The sequence below is a fragment of the Cricetulus griseus genome, chromosome 2, assembly GCF_003668045.3.
Source record: "Cricetulus griseus strain 17A/GY chromosome 2, alternate assembly CriGri-PICRH-1.0, whole genome shotgun sequence".
NCBI lineage: Eukaryota > Metazoa > Chordata > Mammalia > Rodentia > Cricetidae > Cricetulus > Cricetulus griseus.
Window position 1 is genome coordinate 292756495 of NC_048595.1, and position 11433 is coordinate 292767927.

The window sequence follows — 11433 nt, forward strand, 5'->3', positions numbered from 1 at the left end:
TAATGACATAACAAAGAAAATGCTTATGTTAAATGGAGGGTTTAAAGCATCCTTTAAACTGCTGGAGGTGCTTGTCCTCCGGTGAAAGGGAAGAGAGTGGGCACAGCAGCACACATATCTATGCAACAGACTTCAGTCACAGACTGGTCAGGTTGCAGTTCTGTCTCAGGCCTGTGACAGTCTGCTCCAGCAGGAGGAAATAAATCCTGCAAAACAGTACTGCTGCACAGTCCTCATTTCCCGGGAACACTGAGCCTGAGAAGTGCTGTTGCACAGTCCTCATTCCCTGGGAACACTGAGTCTGAGAAGTACTGATTCATAGTCCTCATTCCCCGGGAACACTGAGTCTGAGAAGTGCTGTCGCACAGTCCTCATTCCCCGGGAACAGAGTCTGATAGGCCACCTGGTCTATGGAATGCTTCTATCCTTCTGCATAATGTCTCGGATGGGTTGCCAACAAGGAATCTACCAAGCAGGCAGGGAACCCTGTGAGTAGAAATGCTGTTGCCAATGCCATCAGCTTTGTCATCAAGCAGGGTACACTGCAGGATGCCTATGTGAATACCATGGTCATTGCAAGAACATCCCAAGTAGGCAGTAGGTGCCACCACAAGCATTGTGGTGTTCCTTGTTCTTAGCTGCCTTTCTAGAGATGAGCATGGTAGCAGATGAAGCAGAGTGGCTTTCAAATCCTCCTTCTCACCAGCTGTCCCTGTGTGCTCTAGGACCGAGGTGACACCAGTCCCATGACATGGTCTGCCAGCCCTTAGGTTCCCCTGGGGGCTTGCTTCAAGTACCATTTCAAAAGCAAGTGTCTTTCCCCAGGACTGAGGTAAGGATGTGGCATCGCTCTCAAAGCAGGGCAGGGAAAGTAAAAAAGCATTCAGACATTAAAAGCTAAGCTAGAACTTCTGGGTCAGTTTTGAGGCAATCTCAGGTATTTCCTACAGTGAATGACGTAGCCTTGCTGAATTGTCTGTGACACTCCATAAAACCTATAAAAACAAAGAAGAATTTTATAAAAACAGAACATGACCTGCAACCTCTTCAGAACCTCAGGAATTGCTGGCTTCCATTGTTCTCAGCTCCATGGTGGGTAAGAAGAGAGCAGTTTCTCACACATGGAAAGCGAACTTGACCCAAGAGACCAGATGGTGCTGGGGCAACACCAGCCTTCTCCTCTGCTGATACAATCTGTTGGAATCTTCTGTGTGGATATGCAGAAGTGCTCAACCTCTCCTCTCAGCTTGGCAGCTCCGTCTGGTCAACCACCATGCAAAGGAGACAGGGCCTGCCTGGATGATTCAAGTCTGCCCCTCTGCAGTGTGACCGAAGCAGGGGAAATCCAGGTGAGCCAAGGGTGCCACTGCATTAACTGACTTTGTGTCTGGATCTTTGTAGTGCAGTTTCTCCCTTCTGACCCTGAGGTTATTGGGTTATTGCTTAGATTCAAGGTGGTTCCTGAACAAAGGGGAGCTGAGGATTCCAATAATCGTCAGGAATAGGAGTCCCTGTGGTTGGAGCTAGCTGGCTCTGCTGCCTTCCTCCAGACTCGAAGGCTTCTGAGCACCTTCCGGTATGAGTGGGTGAAGGCCTGGTTGGAGAAGCAGTAGATGGCTGGGCTCAAAGCACTGTGCAGGCAGGTAAGGCTGCCGGCGATGTCAGAGGCCTGCGTTATGGCTTGCTGGACACTGCAGCTGTCAAATTCCCAAAGGATGAGTGCCAGGGCTCTGGCCAGGATACTAGGCAGGAAGCACAGTGCAAACAGCAGGAGCACCGTGGCAACCAGCGCCCTGGCCCTCCGGAGCCTGGGCTGTTTGTCAGACTCTCGGAGTCTCTCCTGCAGGGTCCTGATGAGCCTAGTGTTGCAGAAGAAGATGAGGCCAAAGGGGAGCAGGAGTTGAAAGAAGAAGAGTACCTCCTGCCAGGTGGCACTGGCCTCCATGTCTCCGATGGGGTAGAAGCTGGGGCACTTGGTGGAATTCTGGAGAGCCTTGTGAGTGAGCAGGTTTTGGGGAGTGAGGGCAATCATGAGAAGCCAAATTAGGCTAGAGATGCCCCAGGCTGCCCTTAGAGACAGCAAATTGACTCTGAGCCGAGGATGTACCACACGCAGATACCGGTCTAGAGCCACCATCATCAGGAAGGCTACACCCACACCACGGCTGAAGGCCAGCAGGAAAAGCAGGACTTGACAGGATGCATGACCAAGTTCCCAGGTCTTACCCTTCAGATAGAAGACAGCGAGGAGTGGCAGACAGGTGACTAACAGCAGGTCAGCTACCACCAGGTTGAGCAGGTAGACTGCATAAGGCTTCCACACTTTGAGACGGTAAAAGAAGGTCCAGAGGGCAACACCATTACCTGTAAGGCCCAGAGCACACTCCACTGTCAGCATGGTGCCCACAGCTGTCTCCACCACTGTGCTGGCAGCTGAGCAGTTGGGGTGCGCCATGGGGTGCGCTCAGACGCCACTCTGAGCTGAAGCAAGAAGAGAAATGCAAGGAAGCCACTGAGAGAAAAAGAAAATGCCCTCTCCCACCACAGAGCAGACAAGTTCTGTATTTGGTGAGAAAATAATACTGAAACAGTACTAGAATCTGGTCCAAGGAGATGAAAATTTTGTTTGGGGAGATAGACAGGGGGAAACCCGAAGTCTTGCCCTTTTTGTTTGTTCCTGAGAAAGGGGAAATTGTGTTTCACTTCACATTAGCAGCTCCAAGCTAGGGCTGCAGTGTGTTCTGAGAATGTTCAGTGAACAGAGTGAGTCCTAGCCACTGAAAAGGGAACTAGAAACAATTAACAACACGAAGATTTCTGCACCTTTGGGCATTTAGAACAATGATTGAAATAGGCAGATGGTTTTGCAGGATGACGGTTTCACAAGGGAGGTTTAAGGCTGGCTCCCTGTCTTAAATATTGACCTTGGTAAGCCCCCTCCTGAGTATGGTTAGATTTTATACATGAGGTCAGACCTGGTTTGCCATACTCACTTGGAAGAGTATTTCGGATTCCCTGGCTATTTAAAGTTGAATGTTTTCAATTATTCTTCCATTCAGTCTCAAGTGTGTGTGTGTGTGTGTGTGTGTGTGTGTGTGTGTCGGGGAGGGGGTGGGGGGAGTGGGGCGAGGGACAAGTTTTCTGCTAAGACTCTTCTGTGATGCACACACTATCTGGATAGGACCTAGAACATCAGGACTTGGGCACTGCAAGCAATGTAAAATCCTCCTGTCCATTCTTCATTCTGTCCCTGGGCATGACATTGGGCGAAGCCACATTCCTTTGTCTGGAGCCATGTTCTGGGAGTGGCTAGAGTTCATGGGCTGTTGAGCCAGACGGATAGAAGTGGATAGAGGATGCCAACCGAGACAGCTGGACCGCCGAGGCCTCTTGATGGGGAAATTGTGGACATTTGAAGGATGCAACACAACGTGGAGAAAGGGAGGTCTGTTAACAGAAGAAAGCGAACACATGTGGGGCTTTTTTTGGATTATGAAATTCCTGTTTTTATTTGTTGGGGAGGGGCAGCACCATTTTAAACAAGATACACAAATGTGGAGACTCCTAGGTAGAGGCCTAATTTCAGAGGTTCTCATGACCACCATACAGGAAGGTGTGTGACAGTCCTTCTCTCCTTTAGGGGCCTATGGGCAATCCAGGACACTCTAGCCCTCCCAAATTCCCAAATGAATTCCAAGAGCCCCTGTTGTCATATATGATGACTCATTCATAAGTCCTAAGAGTTAAGACATGAACATCGTGGGAGCCATTTTATTTCTTACCACATTGGAATCGCCAAGCATGATCTCTTTGTGATGTGAGAGAAGGGCCATCTTGAAGTCTCATGGAGCTTAAGATATTTTGTCTCCCTGAGGGCTGCTGCTGAATGGAACCCATCAGTGGTCACCTGCAGACCCGGGTATGTGCTTCGGCTCTGTCTTGCACAGCTTGTGACGAAGCAAAGGATTATTTTGGATGCTGAAACTCACCATCTAAAACTTTAGCTTTAATATGCATAATTACTTTTTTATCTGATGACAATATGCTCAGTTATAGAAAATATGGCACTGAGTAAAGTAACATAGAAAAATCCATGTGTGTAATCTTGCCATCTAGAAATGCTGCTTGCTCCGATTCTGGCTGTCTGTTCTCACAGTCTCATCACAGGGAACACATCTGGGATGCTGTACAGTTTCAAGTGGCTTTTCCACTTGACCTGTAACCCCATGTACATCTCCTCATTGGGATCTTGTTAAATATTATGAATACTGAAAAGTAGCACTACCAGCACATTGCAGTGCCTGTCCGTTAGGCTTGCTCTGTCAGTGATGAGGCAGTGTAAAGAACCCAAAACTGTGCTTGTGTCAAAGGCTCTTTTGGGGTGAGTGTGTGTTTGTATGTACACCGTGTTGATGTTTGTTCTTATAGGCTTTCATTTTAAATAAGTGTAAAGTTGACAAAGGGAATATATATATAAATTTTCTCGGCAGACTTACTAATTCAGGGAATTGAAGGAAGCGAGATCTTTGCAAGAATGTGTCAAGGAACATATTAATGTGGATTCCCCGATTCCTGGAAAGTCACATCCATCCATGCAAGCAGCAGGTACTGGCCTTTCACCTGACTTTGTACTTGCAGTGTGTCCTAGTCCAGAGCATGGTCGGATGCTATATAAAGTACACCTGTCACGTTGTCAGCAGCCTCTAGAGTTGAAACATGGCAGGTTTGTCTTTAACTCCAAGGGGAATTAACTATTTATCTCGTAGGCAGCCGTTCACTCTCATACTCTGCTCACATGCTCTCCACCTCGAGGCCCTTATGTCAAAGGATTCAGGGATCACCCTTGCTTTCCTGCTTCTTAGGTTCATGATCATACGCCCCATGAGGCAGTGTAAAGAACCCAAAACTGTGCTTGTGTCAAAGGCTCTTTTGGGGTGTCTAAGCTGCACTTCTTGGTAGTCGGTCTCATGAGGCTGAGGAGACCGCTCCCACTGCTTATGGGAGGAAACCAGGGGCTGGGGGGTGGGTGGGTGAGGTCAGTTTCCAAAGGGACCTGCATTTTATCAGTAGAACAGTCATCTCAATTCCTTTTAATCATGCAAAGACTGAAGCCAATCTCGTTTAAGTCTTGGGAGGCAAGCCCACATTTCTCAGTGTCTTCTACCTTAGGCATCTGTCCAACAGCTGTAGAACTAGTGTGTCAGAGAGGGTAATACCACCATCCTTGGTATCTCACATTCTCAGCATTTGTTATTACGAAGGTATTCTTCTGTTGCATCTAGCTGGAACATGATTGTCATCACGGCTCCTTCATCGTCAGACACACCCACATCAGGACAAGGAGGAGCACCCTCCTTCTGGTCTCCAGCTCTTCCTTCAGGCACCCTTTCCTGAAGTGCTGTCTGGTACCTAAGCTGCATGACTCAGGGTGGTCATTAAAACCCCTAGTCTCCATCCAGAACTGTAAGGACTAGAAAGGTAAACTCAGAAAGTTTCTGCTTATTGAACATACTACTACTATAGAGGAAGAGCCAGGAGGATCAGGAATTCAAGGCCGACCCTGGTGATACAGTGAGTTTGAGGCCAGCCTAGGCTATGTGAATCCATTTCAACAAAAGAAAACAGAAAACAAGAAGAAGGGGAAGAGGGAGAGGATGAAGGGGGGATGAGGAGGAAGAAGAAAAGAAGGAGAAAGAAAAACAAAATGCCACAATACAAGGGTTCCAAACAACACATTCTCCCCACTGCTCTGTAGGTCAGAAGTGTAACGTGAGTGACACCTGCTGGAGTCTAGGGGTCAGCAGGGCCCTGTGCTTCAGGAGTTTCAGGGACAAATCATTCTTTTCCCTTCTGTTGGAGACACCCTGTTCCTTGCTTTGTGGCCCCTCCCCTCCATCAAGCAAATGTGCTCATTGACTCCTTGTTCCCATCATTCCATATTCTCACTGACACAAGCACACTAGTCACTTTGTTGGGTTTACTCTAATCCCCCTCCATTATGGAAAGGCCTCTCTTCGAGGTGATGTAGGTCAGGGATTACGGAGTGGGCATCTCAGGAGACTACTCGTCTTCCTGCCACAAATGCTCTGCATATACTATATAAAAACAATGGCCTGGAGCCAAGCATGGTGACCTGTATAACATTTGGGAGGCTGAGGCAGGAAAATAACCACACACGGTTTCAGTCGTGTGGTGAGTTTCAGGTCAGCCAAGAGTACCGTGTCAGACCCTTTATCTAAATAAATAAAGACAAAACAAGCAAGAAAACCAACAAACAGTATCTGAGACCTTCTTCTCACATGACAGACATTTTACTGCTGACCTAATTGGTTAGGCTTCCCACCTTCCTCTTTCATTTATTTATATGCTTCTTCTAGAATTATCTTTCACAATCGGCCAGTTTCAGAATGGTAAAATTGCAACAGGTCCCATTGCTTCCTCTATCCAGTCTAAGATTAAGGGTCTAAATGTAACAGGACTAGCATCTAAGCCCACTGTTTTTTGTGGTCTGGAGAAAGATCTAGAATAGCTGAGCTTTTGAATGAGTGAGTTTATTAGGTGTAAAATAATAAATAGGGAAAGGAGGTAGGAAAACATCACCAAAGCAGGTTGCTCACAACATCCAGCAGAAATGACTGGAGTGGCCTAATTGAGAGAGCAATCAGAAGCTAACATCATCAAGTTGGGTCTCACGACACCCACCAGAAACCAAGTCAGGAAGTCGAGGCAGTCAGACGTTCCTGATGGACTCTCTGTGTCTGAGCTGCCCATGGCTGAGCTTCTGGCTTCCCACTGTAGACAGTTCACATCATGGGATAAATAATAGTAACTCCTGCTGGAAGTGGTGTTTTCAGGAAAGTTGTTCTCTTTGTCATAGAGTTATGGGAGCCACCTCACCACCAGGGCGATGGGACCTGACAGGAAAAGAAAATCACCAGCAATACAGACAAGAGGATTTGGAGGACTCTTTAAGACAAACCTGCTTGGGTATGACATGGAGATGGAGTATGCAACCTCGATCCCAAAGTCTTCTTTTAACAATCATAATCACATGTCATCAGATCAAATTGTCATCGCACAACAGTTCACCAATAAAGTACGCATCACAACACCCTGCAGTTTAGACCTAGAACTCCTCTTCCTCAAGGGTGAGCTCCTGGGACTGCTGTTGATTACCCCTCCTGGCCTTTTTGCCTCTCTGACACGGCAGGTCTCTTTCTCTCACCTCATGGCTGCCCCCCCCCCACGCTGATACAAGGTTTTGTGCATGTCTAACCCTGAGCTCAGTGCAGCTCACACTCTGCCCCTCTGTTCCCTGAGGTCAGGACCGAGTCTCACGTGAGAAGTTTCTCTCATCATGAGCTAAGACAGTGACCAGTTTCTATTTCAAGAATTAAAAAAAAAATGACAAAAAGCAGAACAAAAGCCCATGCATGATGCTGTGTTCTTTCCATCCCCGTGACTTGTGGGATCATAATTTTGTGGAGTTTCGGGACCAACATCAGAAATCTCCTCTTCGAGTCTGTTTCTCCCGCAGAATAGGACAGAGTTCGCTGCAGGTGGCTTGTCAATTTTTTCCTTTAACAAGCTCAACCCTACAGTGCTCCATGTCTGATGAAGGAAAGAGACCAATTCTATTGCAAGGTGTTCAGGGCTCCCATCGCCCTTTATGTGTGACATTCGCTTAGCTGCATCCTGGACTTGAGCACACACCGTTCCTCCCTGGCTCCCGCTTACCCTCCCGCTCCAGGCAATCTTGGCGCTGTTGTGGAAAGGTTCTGCTCAGTGGACGCCTGTAAATAGAGCTCTAATTGGTCTAGATAATAAAACCTTCATCCCACACTGCTCACATGACCCCAGGGATCTGAGGAAGTACACTTTGGCTGATTTACAAATTTTCAGGCTTGATTAAATGGACTATTTGTCAAATAAAGTACTTTTCAAACAACAAAAGAAGCCAGGCAAAATGAAAGTGTGCACAAATCACTTGGTGCTGCAATCCAAGCGGTACGTCCCCAGAAGAGCTGGAAGGGAACAGAATTCCTATGTCCAAGGTGTCACTCCAATGTCAGGCTCATGTGTGTTCGTTTACCTTGTGTTTAGATTCTCATCAGGAAAATGTACACACCCTACAGCTGACACTGATATCTGGAGCCTTTCTGGGTTCACCCTCAGTGGCCTTTCCCAGCATTGAGGCCAGAAGTCAAGGTTGTTTTGAAGTAGCTCTCTGGGTCATATAGGAAAGAAAGCTCATTGCCAAGTCTGTGTATGACTGTGTCTCCTCCCTAGGACCCATCCCTGTCCCATGTCACTCAGATCCTTCTGAAAACACAAGCAGATGTGAAGATTCACCACACCATCCACTCCGGACATCTCTCTGCTCAGAGAACAGTCACCATGAAAAGTGTCATGTACCCCCACCACACAGAATCCAGGTGTTTGCCAGAGAAGGCATGTACCCAGTGGTGCAAATGGTGGTTTCTCTAAGCCAGTGGATCTCAACCTTCCTAATGCTGCAACTCTTTAATACAGCTCCTCATGCTGTGGTGACCCCCAAACAAGATTATTTTCATAGCTACTTCACAACTGTAATTTTGCTACTATTATGAATCATAATGTAAATACCTGATAATGTGACCCCCAAAGGGGTCTCCACCGACAGGTTGAGAACTGCTGCCTCACTACTGGGCTTAAGGACAAGGTTATCAACTTTACAGAGTGCTGTCAGGAGCCTGTGTCTAAAGGGTGCATGGCCCGTGATATTCACACTCAAACAGAAAATCCCCAAATGTGCCCTTCTGACCCCAGAGTGCTTGCTTCCCTAAGACAACCACGTCTGAAAAAGAAATGGAGCCACTGGCTTGGTTGGGAACCCTTTCTGTGGGCTTGTGCTTGCTGGGCTAACAGGCTTCCCCTTGATTGGTTCTTAGTTTTCACCTCATTTGCATACATACACCCAGTCAATCAGAGTCTGCCTGGGTCTATATAACTAGGTTCCTGGCCTCTATATTGTCAAATTCATTAGACAACTCCTTGGGGAACGAAAAACAGGTGGCAACTCCTGCCTTTGAGACTCCCTAGACACATTCCTATAATGTCTGCAGCACCTGGCAGAGGGACTCATTCCTGCCTCAGCCTCTTGGGTCTCTTTCCTTCTGCCACTGTTTTCTGTGGTGTGTCTTCTGTGATGGCTATTCTAGGTTGTCAATTTGACTACATCTGAAACTAGCTAAAACCCAAATGGCTGGACAACCCTGTGAGGGACTTTAATTAAGTATCCACCTTTAATTTGGGCCATATCTTCTGTTGGTAGCCTACATAAAGGACACAGAAGAAAGAAGCTTGCTCTCTTTGCCTGCTTGCCCTCACTCTCGCTAGCAAGTCCATTCATTTACTGGCATTAGAGCCTACTTCTTCAGGATTCTGGTGTAGGACACTCAAGACCAGCTGAGACATCCAGCCCCAGGGACTGAATGACTACTGGATTCTTGGAACTTCCATTGGTAGGCAGCCATTGTTGGACTAGCTGGACCACAGGCTATAAACCATTTTAATAAATCCCCTTCATATATACAAGAACAGAGCTTATAGAAAGAATATATATGATATATATCCATATATTTCATGTATTTCATATATATTCTTTCTATAAGTTCTGTTCTTCTAGAGACCCCTGACTAACACACCTTCTGTAGACTTATTTGTCAGAGGACTGCTCCCTTGGCATCCTGAGAGCAGAGAGCTATGACATTTACTGCCAACCTTTTGGTTGGAGTCCTTCTATTACCACTAGTTCAAAGGTTCTACCATCCTACTCAACTTGCTACTCCCACATGGTGACCTTCTGTTTTCCAATTTGAATTATTAATGCTGTCTGAATAAAGCCCTCATCATTTCTTCAGCCTTAGCCATCTACCCACTTTATTCTCAGAGCGGGCAAGACAATTATTCAACAGAATTCATGAGGTTGATTGACAGTCTCGATGGCACACATCTTAAAGAGGAGGAGACTGGAACCGACAAACATATTCTTGTGTGTTATCGTTGGGCTGTGCAGCTTATTAAGGTTTGACCTCTGAGTCTGGATTTTACTTGGGGCTTGTGTTCTTTCTTAGCCATAGATTATAGTTTTGCCTTGATTATTCTATGACGGACTATCAGGACACCTGCAGACAGTCCCTGGCGTCTACTGTTACCTGAGTTCACAGAGAAGTGGGAGTGTCCCAGAGTGCACCTTAATGCATCTCTCATAGACACACAGTTAAGTATTGACGTTCAGAAGTCATGCATGGGCTACTAGGAGATAAAAATCCCAAATCACCTTACCAGTCTGCAGGAATCACATGTAGAACCCTTTCAGTCTTTAGGACCCTCCTTTGTACATTTCCTAGAAAGTGTGTCTGTGCCCCCTTAACAGTCAACTCTGGGACTGACCTTTGCTCCCAGGTAAATGAGAGATATGCAGCCACCTCCTCTATGTATATAAGAACATGAGTGACCAAAAGATGAGTCTGGAATGCAGTAAAGGCATGGGCAGTGTTTCCTCACTCGAGATGCCATTGTTTTCTGCCTATCCCATGTCACAGGCTGAACAGTGTCCCAAGCAGATTCAGGCACTTCCAAGGGGCTTCGCCTTCTGCTGATGTTTGCCCATCAGAGGCAGAAGGCAATGCAGTGTGGCCCTTTTCAGATGTGTACTTGTGACATCCTCCACCCAGCCTGCTCTCAAGCAAGGCAGCAGGTGCAGTGGTGTGTAGCAGTCTGCTGGAGGTGTGGCTCTTTTCCGGCCTCCAAAGTTCTACTCTCTCTCCAGCTGTGAGGCCAGAGGGTTCTGTAGACACACTCACATAGACCCATGCCAGGGATCCCTTGCCAGACAGGAGTACCTCTGACCAGAGCCAGGCACTGGATGTCTCATCATCCAGTGAATACAATCAAAGTCTGGGCACCTGTCTTCTTCTTGCTAAGAAGGACTGGCCCAAGTAGAACTTGATGATTAGAAAGAGAAGCAATTTAAGGTCTCCCAAAGGTAGCACTGTCAATCCCAAAACAGTTAGAACTTGATATGTGCCCAGGATCAGTGTGACCAAGGGTTCCTAGGTATGCAATGACACACTCTTGTAAAAGAAAACAAGCTCCTTCTATTTGCCTTAAAATATTTAACCACTCTAAATACTGTGCTGTGGGTAAGAAGTGAGGGCCAGGGCTTACGGCTGTGCACCGACTTTTTCACTGTTTCTCATCCTTGCACTTAGTCACAAAACCCAGAGGAACTATTTAGCAGAAGAAGCATTCTGTGGAATATTGAAATTTTGCCTTGTGTCTCCTGTTTAGCTTCATAGAGATCATATTCTCCCTGCAAATGTCTCTAAGCAGCTTTGTTTTTATTTTGAAGGAACTTTATAGTTTTTCAAGAACATGTGCTGAGAGAAT

At 46.7% G+C, this 11433-nt stretch overlaps 1 protein-coding gene across 1 annotated transcript; it reads right to left on the minus strand.

Annotated features, from left to right (window-relative positions):
- Positions 1-1495: 1495 nt before the first annotated feature.
- Positions 1496-2455, minus strand: Gpr31 (G protein-coupled receptor 31). Its single transcript, XM_035439131.1, has one exon. The coding sequence runs from the start codon at positions 2453-2455 to the stop codon at positions 1496-1498; it is 960 nt and encodes a 319-aa protein (XP_035295022.1).
- Positions 2456-11433: the final 8978 nt, after the last annotated feature.

Bases quoted from the DNA above. Each gene is read 5' to 3' on its own strand.
- Gpr31 (XM_035439131.1), bottom strand. From the start codon at position 2,455: ATGGCGCACCCCAACTGCTCAGCTGCCAGCACAGTGGTGGAGACAGCT.